Source organism: Actinia tenebrosa, unplaced genomic scaffold, assembly GCF_029948245.1.
Source record: "Actinia tenebrosa isolate PJP-AT-01 unplaced genomic scaffold, QUT_ActTen_1.0 PGA_scaffold6__47_contigs__length_16458017, whole genome shotgun sequence".
In the NCBI taxonomy this organism is placed as follows: Eukaryota; Metazoa; Cnidaria; class Anthozoa; order Actiniaria; family Actiniidae; genus Actinia; species Actinia tenebrosa.
The window spans coordinates 6,278,265-6,298,285 of NW_028292583.1; the positions used below are offsets into that span (position 1 = coordinate 6,278,265).

At 39.9% G+C, this 20,021-nt stretch overlaps 1 protein-coding gene across 1 annotated transcript; it reads left to right on the forward strand.

Moving 5' to 3' along the window:
- Positions 1 to 15,368: 15,368 nt before the first annotated feature.
- On the forward strand, positions 15,369 to 17,491 carry LOC116291598 (QRFP-like peptide receptor). The gene has a single exon (XM_031698779.1). It carries the CDS (start codon positions 15,473 to 15,475, stop codon positions 16,703 to 16,705), a length of 1,233 nt encoding a protein of 410 aa, XP_031554639.1. The 5' UTR covers positions 15,369 to 15,472; the 3' UTR covers positions 16,706 to 17,491.
- The last annotated feature ends 2,530 nt before the right edge of the window (positions 17,492 to 20,021 follow it).

Genomic DNA, 20,021 nt, shown 5'->3' on the forward strand with positions numbered 1-20,021 from the left:
GTACAGGCAACGCCAAATATGTTGTCCGCTGCGTTGACAGCCACAGTTCTCGCAGATGGAGTCCCAATGTTCTCGGTTCTCCCACTTAATGCCTTCAAGGTCATCAAAGCCTACGAAGGTTTCATCGATTTCTCTTTTGAGCTTTGTTAAAGCCCTAGAGGTTTCAAGGGGGCAACAGCGTTCGGCTAAGTCACCATGAACTTCGCAGGTTACGTCTGTAAGATCATAACGATGGCAACGGTATTTATGCCAGTTCTCCTCAAAGAAGGGTTGATCACAGCGTCGACAGCAGTCTTTTAGGCATACTCTATTCTGACGGTGATATTGCAGGGCCTGTAAAGTAGACATCTCCTTGTTGCAATCATTGCATTTGGTGCTTTTGGTCTTCTGACAGACTTTCTTTGCAAGGTGGTATTGCAGTCGCTGCTTACTGCTGAAGCTTCTCTTACATTGCATGCACTCCATATATACATCTTATTTTTATTGTTAAATTGTTAAACGGCTGTAAATAGGATTACGCGTAGGCCTTCTTTTTTATTGTTAAATTGTTAAGTGTATAAGATGGTAATCCTATTTGGTGCCATTTAAAAAAATGACAATAAACAATAAGGCTTAACCTAAATGCTCCTTACGACCACTTAACAATTTAACAATAAAAAATAAGACTCATCTTTGAAGAATCTTACGACCACTTAACAATTTAACAATAAAAAATAAGGTCCATCCTAAAGTCTCTTTGCAATTGACGGACACTGAAGCCTTACTCTTCGCAGACGTCATCTAATGTTCTTTGCGCCTTAGGATCTGCGGAACACCAATGTCCAACGAAAGATTCCTCGGGGAATACCTTATCACAATGAAGGCATTTGTAGTTATTCGTCTTACGGGGCTTTGGCGTTGGTTGATTTAGCATTATGCAGTCAGCCGGTATCTCACTCGTAATACAATCCATATATCTTAGAGAGGATACCTAATGAAGTCCTTAACGGAGTCCTTCATCCATCCAGCGATGGTAACCACAGCAGCAAACCTCTCTGCAGTCTTCAAGCTAGCTAATTCATCGTACAACTCCTGTATTCGTTCCTTTAGATGATCTCTTCCCTTTGCATCTCTATGGTATCTTTCTTATCCTTATGGTCAGCAACTACTTTTTTTATTGCATCTACAGGGTCCATCTATATATATATTCTCAATTCGTCGATTCGTTGACTTTCTATTTCCAGCACATCTCTCGTAATTCTTACATCTCTAAGCACGGATCTCTGTAGGTCTTTCATGCAGCTGTATAAATCCACTACCGCATCTTTGAACTCTTCCAAGTCTTCCATTGGGTCCATCTATATATGAATCCAGATCACATGCCTTGTAACGCTCTGATAGTAGGACCCACTGGTTGCGGAAAGACCCAATTCGTTGTAGATCAACTATTAGGACCCTTTAGATACCGCTTTGACTATATCGTGCTATTATGCCCCACCTACGTGAATAATGTTACCTGGGAAGGCATAGGAGTGAAAGACGACGACTTCTTTGTAGATATCTTAGACCCTAACGAGTTATCTGGTCATCTTAAGTTTTGGCACAAACAATTCTCGTCTCGCGAGGCTCGACGAGCGAGTACGCAAACCCTCCTTATACTGGACGACATCGCCTGCGGGGACGACGTAAAAAAGCGCACCTCCGAATTAGTGAAGCTCGCTTTCAGCGGTAGGCATGACAATATCAGCGTTTGGTTACTCTCGCAGCAGCTTACCAGCGTCTCTAAACCCTTCAGGGAAAACATAGGCTCTCTCATAGTATTTTATACACCCAGTAAGTCTGACCTGGAAACCATCTTAAGCGACTACGGCGGTGAGATAAGCAAGGAACAGTTGCATGAATACATGCGGCATTTAAAAACGCACCAACATTCCAAGATGATCTTCTCTTTGAGGTTTCCTTATGACGTTAATGTATATGGACATTGAGCAGCTCTTAGATGAAGTCCCCACACAGTTAGATGAAAGTAACCTTAAGGAACAACTCAACATCCTTGTGTCTTCGGGGAAGTGCAAAGAAATGATAGGCAAGGAACTTACCCATGAGCAGGTTAATAAGTTGTCAGAAGAGGAGGTTAAGAAGTTCCATAAGAGGTACGAGGCTGCCCTCGCAAGTAAGACCACGGACGCCGTAGCAGACTCCGCTATCCGACTTGCAACTAAATTGCTTGGACTTGCGCTGCCCATAGACGACGTGGAGCAACTGCGGAAGGACATAAGCGAGGACTATGTCATCGCCCAAGAACTTAAGATAACCTGTGGGTGGTTGTCTTTGAAGTGCGGTAAGTTAATGGCAGTCGCCTCTGCGGCACTTCACGTAGCTTAGCACGTCGACTTGAAGGAGGTACTAGGTTCCTTAGGAACATCTTGGAAGGACTTCAAGAAGGACAGAGAAGTCGAAAGGGTATTCAAGGCGGCACTTGCTGAGGTACCTAGTCAAGTACCTGCAAGTGACTTATCAAGTACTTAGTCAAGTCGTTCGCGGGAATTACCCAGGTCGCCTCAAGTACCTAGTTAAGTCATCCTTAAGTACTTAGTCAAGTCGTCTTAAGTTACTTATCAAGTCCTTCAAGTCCTTAGATATAAATGAGTGAAGCTGAATCGAAGGCGGAGGAAACCCCTCAAGTAGAGGAGCAACGAATCACCAAGGCTAAATCTCCAGGCAGAGTTGCTGCCGGTAAGAAGCTCGCGGAGATGAACAGGAAGAACAAAGCAAAGAAAGAAGAAAAGGTGGAGGAAGAGGAATCCTTCATTAATCCTGGGTACGTCATTGGCGCGTTAGGAGTCGCTATAGCAGCAGGCAGCCTTTACTTACAATGGCGGGCAACGAAAAAGGTAGAACCACCAACATATTACACACCTGTGGAACCGGCTGTTAGAAAAAGTAAGATCCCTGAAATGGAGTAGATTTATCACCACGTACCGTGGCGACCTAGATTTTCCTTCTCGCTTTGTAATATAATGTCAACCGCGTTGTTGAAAACTGTTGAAGAAGCAGCTATCATTACTTCCATCGTTGCGGGTATTGGTTGGGTAGGTAAGAAAGTGCTCAAAGAAGACTTTACTGAAGACCCAAGCAAGAGCTTCGCTAATTTTGCTAAGATGACCGCTGCCGTTGGCGGGGCTATCATGCTAAAGGATTACCTACGGAAGGAAAAGTACCTACCTAATGTATAATGGCTAGCGTGGTCGCAGGTGGAGTTATTGCAGCCTTAGCATTCACTGGAGCTAATTATGGTGGTCAATATTTGGATAGATTAGTTAGAGGCGACAAAAGCGGAGAATTAGCCGCTGAGAGGAAAAGGCACGATTTAGCGCTGGAGAAATATCAGCGGGACGTGGCAGCTTGGAATGAAAAAAGACAAGCTTACAGGGATTGGTTGGACAAGAACTACCAAGACAAAATGCAGGCGGATAAGAACTTCGAAAACACAGACTACGCCTTCAAACTTTATGCGCAAGCACACCCCGCGGCATTAACGGGGTTAAGAAAGCCTCAGTTCAAGAATTACTATCAGCCTTCTAAGAAACAAAAAGATAGTGAGTTGGTATTCGTGGGAGTTGCAGGGCTGGCGGGAGGCGTAGCCTTGGCGTATCTGCTCTAACGAAGGGGACTTGTCCCCTGTAATATATGATCGTCTTTTTGGAAAGCGACAAGAATAACTTTACCACTTATCTGAATCCCCCCATCAAAGCCTGTAAGGTTCGGCTGGTTAGTTGCTCTTTGTATAATTCTTGGTATAATTTAATTAATGGCTTTGTCATCGGAACTTCCGGCACCAAACCAAAAATACCAGATTCCCATTACACCCCTATAACACTGGCTAAGGAGCTAGCAAAGCATGGATATACTCTTACCACAGGATTACCCCATGAAATGAAATTCAAGAAAAATAGTGGAAGCGCCAATCTAAAGGACAGTTCATTGGTAGAACTCCTGGGCCTTACTAGTACCACGATAAATAGCGGCAGTACATATGACGTAAAATGAAAAGTCGCATCCTCTTACGAAGTCTATTGCGATTTAGTCCATAGTTACGACAATGGAGAAAAGTCTTCTCTTATGTCCAAGTTTCTACCCAAAGGTAATCCATTTGACTCAGAAGAATACACTCCCATTTCTTTAAGCTATGACTTGTCTAATTTGGTAGAAAGCATAAACATCACCATCAAAGTGGACGGAAAGACGGTGGATTTTAACGGACGTAAGATCAATCTCGTCCTGGAATTCATATAATGGGCCGCGTAGAGGACAAACTTAAAAGGATTTACTATGGACCTGAAGGCTATTGGAGAGGAGCGTCGGCTATCAAGAAACTTGCAGCCGCGGCCAGGGTATCAGAAGAAACGGCTAAGAACTGGTTGAAAAAACAAACCCTCTGGCAGGTTTATCTTCCTGTGCCCAAGTACATTCCCAGGCCCAGCTTTACCGTAAATACCCCCAATGAAGTTCATCAGGCGGATTTGCTTTTCTTACCGCACGACAAGGTGAGAAGAAAGACCTATAGGTACGCTTTGACCGTAGTTGATATCGCAAGCAGATATAAGGACGCCGAACCTATAACCAGCAAGGATTCTGGGGAAGTCGCAGAAGCCCTAGGTAGGGTTTATAAGCGCGTCTTGAAATGGCCTAAGCTGCTGCAAGTGGATGCGGGGACGGAGTTTATGGGCGTGGTTACCAAGACCCTGAAAGACCACGACACTAAGATTAGAAGAGCTAAAGCAGAGTACCACAGGGGTCAGAGCATCGTCGAAAGATTCAATAAGACCTTGGCCGAGCGTCTCTTTGGGTACCAGTATTGGAAAGAGCTGGAAGATCCCTCCAAACGCAACAGGGAATGGACTCAGAGACTCCCCCAGGTCGTCGCAGCTTCGAACAACGAGGCGGCCAGGGCTACGGGAATGAAACCCAAGGATGCCATAAAAAAGAAACACGTGGAACACAAGTCCTTCGTCAGAAGTTCGAGGGCAGTCTTCCCCCAGGAAAAAAGATTAGGCGATGTCACGGTTCGATATCTCTATGAGTCGGGTGAATTAGAAGGAGGATCCAAAAGAGCTACGGATCCTAATTGGTCTTTGGAAACTTATCAGATCCGAAGTGCGATAGCTAAGAAGGGCCAGCCCATCTTGTATTATCTTCATGATGGTCCCACGCGTGGGTTCGTCAAAGAAGAACTGCTTATCGTGTGATGTCCGAATGCTATCGTATGCACTCCGTCATCACACATCCATCGCTTACCGTCAAATGCAGACAGTGACACCTTCTCCTGCGTGACGTTATGTATCTGATGACCATAGCTGCGCAGGCTGTTCATCTTATGCCGCTGTTCCTTGCGTGTTCGTAATACGTTGAGGTAGGACTCGTGCGTAATGTCCTTCTTAACCACATACTTTTTTACGCCTTTAGCTTTCTTTTCTACGCCGTCTAACTTTAGCACGCTGTACATCTTTGGTTTCAGGCCCACGTATTCCACGATGGGTTTTCCTTTCATCTCATCCTTCATTTTCCCGATTACTTTCTTGTTTTTAGGGGAGTAAAGAAAGTGATCGCGTGGGTAATCGCTGGTGTCGTATTCATCGATGTCGGGAACACAGTCTTCGTAAATGTCTTCCGTCTGCACCTCTAGTATCAAGGAATCGGTGTCGGTGTATAAGAGGCGGCACTTATCACCGTATTTCGGTTTTAGCTTGTCGTAGTAAAACTCATACATGAGCAGCTTTGATAGGTCTAACACTGTAAACCCCGTGTATACGGGTTTATTCAGGAATAGATTCGCTTTCTTCATGTGAATCACGTAGAAGTTTAACATTTCTACGTATCTAACGAATCCAGGCTGTGACACGTATGCTTCTGCTTCCTCTCTGGTGCTGGCTATCTTTATGCTTACGCGCTTGCGGATGTTCTCCATTGTCTTACCAAATACGCTATTGTTCATTAGTTTAAACAGGTTCTTTTCGAAGTCATTCTTTGCCTGCGCACGCTTTTGTGTGTTAAAGTCAATGTAGGGGCGCATCCAGGGTTCCTGCGTGAATTTTAGGACTCTGTGGATCTTCTCTACGCGCATTCCGTGTCGCACGTAGAACTGCAGGTTGCGGTAATGTACCACATACTTCTTCTTATCCATCAGGTTCATAGTTAGTTTCCTGTACGGTTTGTAACCAGGACACATTTGCTTTTGCAGCGGACTTAGCTGCTTAAATGGTATCTCTATCGCTTCTGGTGCTAATGGGAACTCATTGTGTGCGTCGTGTAAGTGCTCTGGGTATTCCAGGTCCACCTCCAGCACGTAACCTTTGTCGTCTTCTTTACCTACATTTAGGTAAAACTCTATGGGCTTTATGTTGTCCCATTCGAAGTCGCGTACAGGTAAGTACTGTGACATTGCCCAACCGTAGAGGCTGTTTGCGTCTAAGTAGAAGATGTATGTGGTTGGCTTCTCCGGGTCGTACTCCACCGTGGGATTGTTTGCGCGGGCGTAACGTCTGCTGGGTCCGCAAACACCGCCGCGGATACCGTCTTCCATAAAGCGGTACATGTCGTATTCCGTTAGGAGATCCAGTTGCGCGTTTGTCTTCTTTAGAAGTGCACTCCAACTAAGCCCAGGAGCCGTGTAGAAGTTCGCTGGATCCAACCCGTAGTATTCCATTGCCATCTTTCGAAAGCTTTGGAAAACATCTGCGAGCAGCACTACGTCTGAACGTAGGTAGATGTCGTGGTATTCTCCCATATTCTCACAGGAGTACTTTTCCCACACATCTAACGCATGCTGGTACTCCTCGTCCTTTATACCGGACTCGTTTAGGGTGCTGTAGAATCTCTCTTTGGGTGGTAGGGGTTCTTCGAATCGCTCCCAGGAATCCATGTATTCGTATGGGTAGACTCCTTTCCTCTCCGCGCCGTATTGACTGGAAATGGGGAACTCCGTGTTGTATTTAACCAAGTTTGCTAAGGAGTCCGCCATGAACTGCTGCGAGTCTAAGAACTTTAGCTTGCCCACAGTTACGGACATGTACCTTTCTTTGTTGTTGGGTATGCACTTTACTTCGGAGCCGTCCGTTCCTTGTAAGAGTAAGTGACTGTCGTAACCCCTTAAATTATGAAAGAATACGGGTATTTCCATTTCTGGATCTACTTTGAAGTTTATATTACATTTCCAATGAGCCGCACCTCTGTATTTGCCCGTGATGTGGCAGTGATCTCTAACCTTATCCACATAGAAATCCTCAACAAATGCTTTGTGGCAGTGAATGCAATGCGTGGAGGGCTTTCCCGGCTTCTCACCCTTCTTAGCATACTTCCCGCATTTAAAATGAGCTTCTCCTAAATACTTTCCATCTTCATCCCACGCTTTCTTGGCTCGTCTTCCAAACTGAAGAAGCGTATGTTGGCAAATGTGGCATTTTTTTGCCTTGTTAAAAGCCTCCTGGTTCTCTTTGGTAAATTCCATCTTCTTTGGACGTCTTAATTGTTCTCTTATCTCTTCCTCCTCTTCTCGCAATGCTTCTAGAAACTCATTAGCTGCGTTCTTACCTCGGTAAATTACAGGAGGGTCGGCCTTACCGTCTGATCTGACTACTATGTAACCAAAGGAGCAGATCTCGTGTAATCCCACCTTATTCGTAGCACCACTTTTCTGCTCTTCCTTAGTTATCAACGCTTCAAAGTCTGCATATATCACGTAAGGCACCTGCATCTGCTTTTGATGGTCTGAGTAGGATAGGTTCTTATCTGTAGGCATCTGGATCCGTTGCGCCACTTCTTCGACTCCGCGACATATTTCATCGTGATCCTTTAGAGCTTTAACGCTGGTAAAGGATAATAAGCAGCAATCACAGAAGTATTTCTTACCTTTGTGTTTGGTGTGTCTGTAAAATAGTCTGCTAATATGTTTAACCCACGAATAATGTCCGCCGTGGTAGAAAAGGTGTATTCGTTCTCCTTTACTCTTTGACAACACTAGTGGTACTATCGTTTGGTCTCTGACTCCGTAAACGTTAATTGCTAAATCGTTTATTTCCTCAAATATGGGGATGTCTATCAACTGCATGGGAAATTCCACGCCGTCCCACTCCAAATCGTCTGTTGGGTACTTGCTTGGTCTACATGGATCCTTATCTACTGGATACAGTGCAGACCTGATTGCCCACATAAAGCATCTGTTGTCATCATTTTTTACGTTGACTATGGCTTTCTTCCTTTCTACCCACGTTGGTAGGGGCACGTAACTTCCTCCTCGTATTGGCACGTACCTTGCCATGCTAACCTCCATACCTTCTACCTCCTCCACTGTCCAACCTGATCCCTCTTTCGTGTAGTTAGACAGCAACTCCATTATTGCTTCTAAGGCTTCGCTGAGTGACCTATCCAGATTCGTGGACTCTAATATCACCAGTGACTTTGATCGCAGCATTGCTGTCGTCGTTACCTCATCTTTTGATAAACTTACTTCTACCATTATACTCGCTTTCAGGGCTCCTAATTCTTCTATACCTTTTCGGAGAGTCCTTTTAACCTTCCTTTCTGACTGACGCCAAAACTGTCTAACGTCAATCTCACCGGTACTGGGTATTGACACCGTTTCGAAATTGCTTTGGGATTCCATCTATATAATAGGAAATATCTTATACCTAATTCCAGACCCTTTTCAGATCGTCGTAGTCATACTCACAATCCTGACAATGCCAAAACAATTTAACCTTAGTCTCAAACTTCTTACCACATCCACAATCATAGCTGCTCATACATTTCGTCTTCATCTTCAAATGCTTCTTCAAGTCCACTTCTTTCTTAAAAGTTCTCTTACAATCTTCGCACTCCATATATAGACTAACATATTTTACATAAACACGGGATGCGGGTAATCGCGGTACGAATCGAGGGGGGTACTTTAGACGGGTAATCCTCCGGTGGTCGTTGCGCTGGAACCCCCATCCCCTATACTACTATAGTGAGTGCAATAGCGAGTGCACCTGTATACATTCAATTCTCCGAATTCTCCATTAGTTATTGAGATAGACTACAAATATTTTGCAAAATCCGGTCACATTACCATTCTTTAATGGCTTGACGAAATCAGCTGTGCTGTCTAACGATACAAATTCCAGAGTTATTTTAGAGAAATTTAGTCGTTTTTATAACGTTTTGTATTTCGAAGTCTTTGCTTAGTTCAATTCTCACCTAAATCACATGTGATTCCACTTCGAAAAGTAACCCTCCTTTTACTCCCCGGCCTTCCCTATTCGCTTTTCTTCTACCCCCCAAACCCCCCCCCCCCCCCCCCCAACGGGGATAGAATACCGGTTCCTTATTGATCTTCCCACTCAGCAACTAAGTGGAAAGTGTAATCATCTATCATTTCTTTACTTATACCATTGCTTTGCAAACGACCCAGTAATTACTTGTATATATACTTAAGTAGTATGCTTATAAAAAGGTTCAGTCATCACCCTAGTGAAGGTTGTTTATATAATATATACCATATGATCGGCCTATCTGAATAAATGGCCATACTGAACGGCGTTCATAATAATATATATTACCTATCAAATGTGTAGGAGTATGATCAATTAAGGCTGCGTTCATAATGTATGAACTTGGGAAGCATGGGTGGCGTAGCGTAGCGGTGAGAGCGCTCGCCTCTCACCAATGCGACCCGGGTTTGAGTCCCGCTGAGCTCGGTGTCGTATGTGAGTAGAGTTGTTTGTTGGTTCTCTCATATGCTTCGAGGCGGGTTTTCCGGGTTCTCCGGCTTTCCTCCCTCTGCAAAAATCAACTCCTAAATTCCAATTGGAATTACAGTGGATGAATAGCTACTCTGTAGAAATGCCACTGCTAGATCTCATTTATTTATTTATTTATTCATTTTATTTTATTTGTATGGCGGGGGGCAGGTGAGATCTTTAAATGACGAAAAAATTCTTAAGACCCCCCCATAAAGTCCTCCGAAAAATAACTACCCCCCCCCCCCGGGCAATCTCTCGTAGCTTCTTCTAAAAATTTTGCATCCCCCCCCCCCCCCCCCAATCGTCTTTTCAAACCCCCCCCCCCCCCCCCCCCCCCCCATTTTACTGGTAAAACTTTTTCCGATCCCCAATATGATTTTACCTGCCATACATTATGAACGCAGCCTAAAGTTCTTCTAACATGTTTGAGATTCAAGTGAGTTAATCTTTAGTTTGAAGAAAACCCATGTTAAAGTTGAATGCAAATGAGGAAGATTCTGTATTCGATTTACAGACTTCTCCCGGAGAGTGGTTTCTCTATCAATTATATATAATTTGATTATTTAAAATTTTGAGGCAATCTGGTTGGTGATTTGCGGCCGAGAACTCACTTCACGTTAATTAAAAAGAGCTTTCTTTAATAAGGATTCCATCAGTTGTGCGCCGGGGTCGACAACAGGATTAATAACGAATATACGAGGTTAGGTTTTAAGCTTTTATTGCTGGGGAAATTGATAATATAATGAAAGATCTATATCACTATCAGATGTTAAAAAGTTGGCCGGCATACTTCATTTGAGATCAACTAACTAAGAAACTGGATAATGTTGGAAATCTGGAGAAAAAAAATTCGCAAACATTGATACGACTATAGAAATATATTCAACAACAATATCCATTATTAATATTGAACAATGGATTAATTATTGATTTAGAGCGGCCTTTGATGTATAAATCTTTTTTCGTTGCTTCGGTACCTTACGAAATCAAGTTTTTAAAAAATAAAAAAAAGAAAGAAAAAAGTTACATCCTCGGGAACGTCCCATGCAGGAGTAAAATTCTGTTGATCTTACGTGGTAGTATAGCGAGAAACGAGCGACAGAATGTTACACCTGGGTTCCCGAAGATGCTGACCATTCAGTACAAGATGATACAACCGTTTCGAATTAAGCTCATTTGGAAACCTTTTTACTTAAATAAGATGTTATCTTAAACACTTTAGATTTGTCATGGCAGCCATAGACTTAACGTGGGGTATTTTCAGCTAAATGCACCTTACACTGAGATTTTAAATCTGTATTACAATCTGAGGTTATGTTATCTTGGTATGGTTGGTTGTACTCAATGAATAATGGCGACCAACAAAATGGGAACAAAAAGAAAGAAATAGAAAGGTGGCAAGAGTAAAAAACACGATAAACTTTTTAAAAAAATCTAGCAGAGACATTTAAGATAAACAGAATAAACTAAGATGAGGAAGTGAGTGAGTTAATTAATGGATGAACGAACGGACGAGGATAAAGCGGAAGGAATCGATCAATCAATCGCAATTAAAAACGAAAGACAAAAGACAAAAAGAAGAGACAATTAAGAACGAAGAACAGAGAAAAAAGAAAGCTAAGATAATGAAAGAAAAAAAAGTAGAGGATTGGAGGAATAAGGTTGATGAATATATATATTTATTGATGAGTTGCAAGCATTCCCAAGAGAGTTAAAAGACAAAAACATGGCGGCCATTGTAGTACCCTTAACAATGGATGCTAATGAGAAATCTTTTGTTAAATGGTAACAACATGGCCGCAACGTAACGTGCAAACGAAGAATATTATACTGCGGTTAGCATAAACTTTGATCCTTTTGTGCATATATACAAGTATATCAAAAGCATATCAAAAATTATGGGATATCGTCCCTGATATTTTTTTCGATTTGTCTATCACTAGGGCTTTCTGAAAAAAATATCTGGGAGGATATCCCATAATATTCGATATACTTTTGATATACTTGTATATATATGCACAAAAGGGTCAAAGTTTATGCATATTGCAATGCATATATATATATGATGAATGAAATATGAATAGAATGGGAGGAACCAAAAGAATAGAAAATGAGAAAAGCGGTTAAAAAACGCGTGCGACTTTCATCTTAAATCGATCGTTGTGTATCAGAAATAGTCAATCAAACCAGCTGCATAGATGTCTAGAAGGTTAGCTTTTGCGGTCTTAAAACCCACATATGCACTTCAGTTAATTCCTCACAATAATCATTTATTATCGTAAAACCAATACTTTTAAATCTTGTCGTCTGGGTCACTTCCTAGTACGAGTACAAAGGTAAAAGAATTAAATATTACTTTATTCGTATTTTTAAGCTACAAAAAAAAAGTGTGGTCTTAGACCGGCCACGACGTGCGGCGTTTCTGTCTTCACTTGATGAATTCAGTAACGTGATTATGTAGCCTTGAATGGAAAATTCTGTCGAAAAAAATCAAAAACCCGTACGCGTTCTGTGTGTAGTTATAAAGCACGCGGGCAATAGGGAAGGACCATTAGATAATTGAGGAGGGGACTGCGTAAAAATGGTAGAAAATTGCTAGGAGCCATGGCGAATGCTTCCCAACACTTTTCTCGTGTTCTGCCAATCCCAACGTGCTTTATGACTGCACACAGCACAGCAAGCAAGTTTTATAATCCTTTCAAAAAATATGAATTAGCATAGCAGATATATGGATTGAATGATGAAATATAAAATCCGCGAGTGTGCTGCGTGCTCTCATACTAAAAACGCGCACAAACCAATCCGGACAGCATTTTTTTTTTGTTTTTGTTTTTTTGTTTGTTTGTTTGTTTTTTTGTTTTTGTTTGTTTGTTTGTTTGTTTGTTTTTGTTTGTTTGTTTGTTTGTTTGTTTGTTTGTTTGTTTGTTTGTTTGTTTGTTTGTTTGTTTGTTTGTTTGTTTGTTTGTTTGTTTGTTTGTTTGTTTGTTTGTTTGTTTGTTTGTTTGTTTGTTTGTTTGTTTGTTTGTTTGTTTGTTTGTTTTTGTTTGTTTTTTGTTTGTTTTTTGCTTCTTTTGGGGGGGCGGGGGGGGGGGGTATCTTCGACGAACAACCCTCCTTAAGTTAATCACATATACTAACTTGAAACGATGCGCGCTTTTAAAAGCTAGCTTGATCTTGCGATCAAGGCTTATCATACTAATGTAATAAAACCCTCAAATGACGTCATATTCATTTTAGAAATTGCTTAATTCCCTTGTCAATTAATAACATACTTTGCAGATATAGAAAGGATATTCAATATTCAAAAATCCCAGTCCAAAAATCTAGTTTGTTAATACTTGTCAGTGGTTGTTACGTTTTGATTTTTTTCAGTCATTCAGTCACGCATTTACGCTTTTATTTTTTTTTATAAATGGTACGTTGAGAACATCTGTGTGGACGTTTTCGCGAATCGATCAATGAAGGTTACCACCAGCCTCTTCTGAAAGAAACGCTCTCTTTTTGCAACTCGTTTTAACGTTTGAGGTTTCCGATTGGTACGACACAGTTCCCTCAATACGCGTAACGAGAGCTTTTAACCTGTGGAGAAGGATTAAAGGAAAAAACAGTGATGTATATGTTTTCAAGTCTACAATCTTGGTCACGTTGGGTCTTGGCAATAGGAGCCATGATGTTGGGAAAGATCTAGATCTCTCTACATGAGATGTACGACATAGAGTTGTGCTTTATTGTGGATGTGCTTTACTGAATTTGGCAATTATTTTAAACGATCACTTGAATACTAAACTCTTGATTACAGGACACTTCATTAAAGCACTGCATGTTAAATAACAGAACCAGATAGAAGGTTCCATAATTTACCTTAAATGAAATCATATTTCATAGTGCGACGACAGAAGATTCTTCTTCAAGTCAACGTCGTTCGTGGTTGTCTATGGCCGAAGATTTAAAATTATGTTCAAATATAATTCAGAATATTTCAATCTCGTGATTCCTGATCACTCTTCAGGTCATGTTATGTCAGTAATCTCTTAATTGTCGAAGTAAAAGCTTTTTTTTCTTTTTGAATTTGGCTAAGAGAACTGTTTTTCAATTATAAAAGGTTAAGAGGGAAGGTGGATCAGTCAGTCTATAAATGAGCTTAAGTAAACCACACGACTAAGAACATGACGGTCCGTTACTACGCTGCAAATGGATGGATCAAAATGAATAGATAATAGGGAAATAACTTAGATTATGACAACGGTTGAGCTTACAAAGTGCAAGATTAAAAGTTATATTTAGTAAGTGAATGATAGCTAGTAGATAAATCATATCTTCAAGCACAGGGGAAAATAACAGAAAATACGAACGCAGCAAACTATATTCCACAAATAATCCGGTCGGAAGTAAAACATAAAATGGCATAACATTCATTTACGTCAAATTAGGAAAAAATACAAGATCCTGTAGTTATATGGTAGACTTTGTCTTATCAAACCGTCCGGACTTTGACCAAATCGTTAATGGCAACTCTGTTTATTCTTATTTAGTATGCAATGACTTCTCATCATTTTAGGACATTAATTTTCTTCAGAAGTTTTCGGTTCATCAAATATATATATTGATATATAAACGTCGAGCTATCAATTAAACATTGAGAAACGTTCGCATATTCATTTATATTAACGAGTGCACTGTCGCAAACGCGGCTTTCTTTTGTGAACTGAAATGATTTTTTTCTCTGGCCCCCTTAGCAAGTACAGCACTCCCCAACGGAAAGCCCATCCGCTTGCCAAACAATTGATCACACACAGCAGGTAACGAGTGTTTTAATAAATTTCATCGCTTACCAAAAAAACTTCCTTCATCTTCGCCAACGTAAATGTTAGGTTTGATAAATGTGTTTTGTCAATTATCGCTCTGCGCCACTAACTGTTCTCGCTTTATATTGAGTGGGTCGCTGTTTAACGGTTCTAGTTTATTATGCAGCGAAACATCCATACATCCCTTTCCTCTCTATTATTTTTTTTCTTTTCTTTTTATTCTCTTTTTCATTAACCTTAAATAAAACGCAGCCCATAGTCGAAAGAAAGGAAGAGTTTACCCATCGTTGAGAGATTGAACCTGTCTTTATCAGCAATAATGTAATGTTTTTCACATTGCACACGTTCACTGATACACCCCGTGGTTTGAATACTATGAGCATTACTTCCTTTTTCATACCACAAATAAATAGAACCGTGAGAAGACCTAGCCTTGGAATAGCTTGTTCGTTAGCTAGGAACATAGATGATTGGCTCAAACTTTCTCCCACAAAGTTCTCTTTAAATAAATTTATGAGGGTCGTACACGATCATATCCTACAGTTTAATTTCAATTATATGTAATAACACTGGCCGCATGTGTGTTTTTTTTTTAGCCGTGTGGTGGCTCGAATCTGACAACTAAAATCATGGAATCTCAATTACGTTTTAGTCAGTTACTTGTGTTTTGACTTTATTGAGCAAAGTCAAAATACATTATGATTGCTTAATAAGATAGTGTTGAGAATTTTTGATTTCTTGAATTTACTTGTACCTTGGGAAATTTTCTTTCATTTTGTGGTTAGCTTGGTTGAGTGGAAGACGTCAAGGTCGTCAGGCTTCATCAAGGATTTCTAAAGCCATCACCAAATGCCACATACAGGATATGATAGGTGACAAATCATCGACCTTGGTAACCAGGCATTGATGCTCTTTACCATTCAAAAGGATCATACAAAGACTGTTCATTTCATTCAACATTTCTGGCCCCAAACGCAAGATCTCCTTCTGTCGTTTACAAGGATGTCGCTTCAAGATTTGATAAATCGATCGGATTCCCAGCAGAATAGTTCTAACGTAACGTTGCTGCCAATAGACACCTGCACAAGCACTACCACCTCGCAAGCAACTGTGATCTCCAAATCGATAGCTTACTCGATTATTCTTTGCGTATCTCTCATCGGTAACATTCTAGTGGTGTTTGTGATCTACAAGAACAGATCCATGCGCACCACCGTCAACTATTTCATAGTCAACATGGCCTTGTCGGATCTGATTATTCCTATTCTTGTTCTACCGCTCCGAATATCAAATGTGACATCATCGAGGGAATGGAGAGTCCATGGAACAATAGGTGCTTTCTTGTGCAAGTTCGTTTACTTTATTTCGGACATTACGCCAACGGTGTCTTCTGTTAGTCTTGTGTTGATGACGTTTGATCGTTTTTGCGCAGTTGCATTCCCGATGAAAGCAGCGTTGATCCCAGCAAGATATCGTGTGGTTCTCATAGCATTCTCGTGGGTGGTAACCATGGCGTTTTTCGCACCATATTTCTACGCGTTCAACCTGATGAAAAATGGAAACATGTGGATTTGCATGCCTACTTGGCCGAACTATTCGCATAAAATCTTCACCATTCTAGCATGCGTGCTGTTTATTATCCTTCCATTTGTGTTGCTTATCATATTGTATACCGCGATCCTTGTCATTCTTCGACGCAACAGAGGTGCTGGGGAAGAACTAGAGATGCAGCGAAAACGGCGAGCGAAAATCAACATTAGTGTGATCAAACTGGCCTTAACTATAGTAATTGTCTTTGCAGTTTGTTGGGGACCCTTGAACGCAGTTCTTTTTGTTTTAACATTATGGGATTATAATGTTCCTGCGAACCTTCGCTGTGCTTTGCCAACAATCATTGACGTAGTCCAGTTTTTAGCCTACTCCAACCCAGCGATTAATCCTCTCATTTACTTTATCCTAAACGAAAACTACCGAACTGGCTTGAAAAGAGCAATTACTAAAACCATTCATGGCCGAAATGCTGTAATCGAGTCAAGTGGCCTTGGAATCCACTCGGCACAGCACAGTCGCAATGTGAATCATTTCACAAAAGAAATAAGGATGACTCTTTTGAGATCCCCCCGTGGTTCAAGCTCATGAAGAGTTGAAAGAACTACGCCGACTCCGCCAACCATAAATCAGGTACTTTGGTACAAACAGCAACCACAGATCTAAACTAGTTGGCTTGCACTTCGTACTCGCTAATAACATTAAAAGAGACTGTATGTTTTCGTGTAAAAAAAGCTTGTCAATCAAGAACATGTTTAAAGCAACTTAAATTCAAACATTAAGGTTAATGCCTATAATAATACATTCATAGATTTGGGGCAAACCTTATTTGAAATAGCTTGGCTTTCAAGGCCGTGTTAGTTTTGCACTAGATACATGTTGCCAAGATTGCATAAGCCGCTTTCAGTTAGCGTATGTTCAATACTTTTAAACCAGCCTCCGCAAAGCCGTATTAACTAGACCTATTTTCCAAAAGTCATTATCTTCTGAGTCAAGGCAAATTGAAGTTATAAATCTTGTCAAAAAAATGTCGCTTTTGTTTCATTGGTTTTGTTTAAAATAATATCGCGAACTTGTCACTAGAGGAAACAAAATATGTACCAATATTCCTCTTCTTAGTTTTCTTTGCTAAAAACCTATCATCTTGGCTCATTGTTTAACAATCAAAAAGCCGGGTCTATCTTCCCCCGCTATTAATAAGAACACGCTTTTGACATTTGCTTTTCGAGATTGTGTTAGCATTTGTCTGTATATACAAAGTGATCTTACTGGCCTTACTTTCACAAACAATGTGGTTCTTGTTCATTTTCCCAACGGATGTGGAAGCGTAGATCGGTTCTTTGAGCATAATTATAACATAATTTGGTGGAAAACAAATTACGGTTCTATTGGTTTTTTTGTTTGATAATGAAATATAGTAGATAGTCACAGGGAGATTGTTAGTGTATACTGTATGTAAACTAAAACAAAGGAAAATTAAGTAAATGGGATTAAAAAAAAGATACGTTTGTTGGTTTTTGTGTTATTCTAACCGTACGAGTATTTTTGTTTTTCACTTGTGTATGTGGAGAAACAGCAAATCCAATAATGCTGATGATGATAATAATAATAATAATAATAATAATAATAATAATAATAGTAATGATGATAATAATAATAATAATAATAATAATAATAATAATAATGCAGATATTTGCTTAGACTATTCATGCCCGCAATATTCTGTATTCATGTAGCAAAAATGTTGAAATAAACATATAATAATAATGTATCAAAGTGAGCTGATCCTCGCAGTGTATGAAGCGACTTATGCAGCTGCAAATTGAAGAAGACTCAGAAAAAATCTTGAAGGGGATTTGAATCCCTGCCCTGGCTAGACTCAGAATTTTTTCTGAGTTTTTCGATTGGCAGCTGCATAAGTTGCTTCACATACTGCGAGGATCAGCTCAATTTGATACATTACAACCGTAGTACAAATATATATTTCATATATATTCGATTCTCATACACAAAAAATAATAATAATAATGATCAGTAATAACTATAGTGATAATATTAATCTGGAGAAAAAGTAGATTTTCTTTAATGACTGTATGTCTCGGTGTCTTTCGTTGCATTAAGTGTACTCTTGGGTGTTTTAATTATTGCAAAATGGACTATCGCCGAAGGGGATTCAACTCCTGAGGGCGAAGTAGTTTGGTAATAAAAAAACGAATCACGAACAACTTTAACTACAACAAAAGGTTCTTATATCGTGACGGTGAATTAGTCCTCTAAAAATAAGTCGAAAAACGCTTGTCGAGAAATTGGGGTTCTATTTCTTTTACATTTAAATGAGACATTTTCATTTTGCATTCAAATTTCGCTTTTTGAAAGAAAGAACGCAAAAAGCAATTTAGATTTGAAATAAACCAAACTTCATTTTCATAAAACGTGAAAGTGAGATTATTTTTTCTATTATCTGGGATCTTTACTGATTTTCCTTATACTTTAAGAACCCCATTCAAACATCTAGCAACTGTCGTACTATCTATACATATAATACTGAAACGGCTTAAGATTCAGTGCACCAAAATATTGATATTAATATGATATTGGTCTGATATACAAGATAGAATCTTAATCTAAAGAGGAGGTAAAGTTGGAAGACAATTTGGACCCTTTAGCTTCCTCGGATAATAGATTTACGTTTAAAAATCTGCCTAGGTGACTTGAGTCTTTGTCAATATCTAGTAGTATTCTTCAGATATAGTTCATGTATCATATTTTGGAGTGCGATGGAGTAATAAACCAAATTTCGAGCAGAGGATTGTAAGTGGTGGATTTGGTAGTGAGTTTTAAGTGTGCATCTAGTTTTTAGTCTTGGGTAATTCATTCTTTTTCGTCATAAGATCTCGCTCCTTTAAAACCCCCTTGAATATATTGCCTGAGGTTTAAGTGTGCATCTAGTTTTAGTCTTGGGTAATTCCTTCTTTTTCGCCATAAGACCTCGCTCCTTAAAACCCACCTTGAATATATTGCCTTCTGGCCTATGATAGACAATGCAATATGGAATATGTGAGGGAAGTTTTAGAACTTAATATATAGATATTATACTTAATACAATGTATAGGAGAGGAATGAGGAAGAGAGAGAATTCAGAGAGTAAACTCGTGATCAATATATTTTAATGGAAAATATCAGCGGCTTAAAGTTGAGCCAGTGCCATACATCTTAGTGCCCTCTGGTTGTTAAAGCCACATTCAATCCAATACATAAAAGAACATATTATCTGATATTTGAGTGTTTTCAGGAGCATTCCGCATCGTTTTTCCCTTTCCAATATATGTCCAAGCAGCAAACATTGACCTAAACATAACATAGTTTGTTCTTAATTACAGATATGGGTAATGGTACTAGTTTTAATTTGCTCTCACTTGAGCCGATTACATATGCATGTTAAATAAGTTAATTGATGTTTTTACAACCCTCGCCGGATGTCCATGATGGCAACCTTGGGTTAAAATAATATTTTTAACTAAAAAGCTAGACGCCAAAATCTGCTGTGGGGTACTTTCTTGTGTGGTAAGGAAAGCTACAACACAGACATCGAAGAACCATCGAAGAGATAAATATTTAAATTGTTGTTGAAATTGGAGGTCTTTTCCCCATCATTGAAGACTACTAACCCGTTATCTTGTGGCTATGTATAGCGACGCTACTAGGGGTCCAACTATAGATTTGGTGCACTGCTCGCAGGTATAGCTTTTCTTTCTTTTTCTTCCTTTCTTTCTTCTTTCTTCTCTTTTCTTTTCTTTATTCTTCCTTCCTTATTTATTTCTTTCTTTCTTTCTTTTTATCTTTCTTTCTTCAGTTTCTTTCTTTTCTTCCTTCCTTCCTTTCTTGCTTTCTTTCTTTTCTTTCTTTC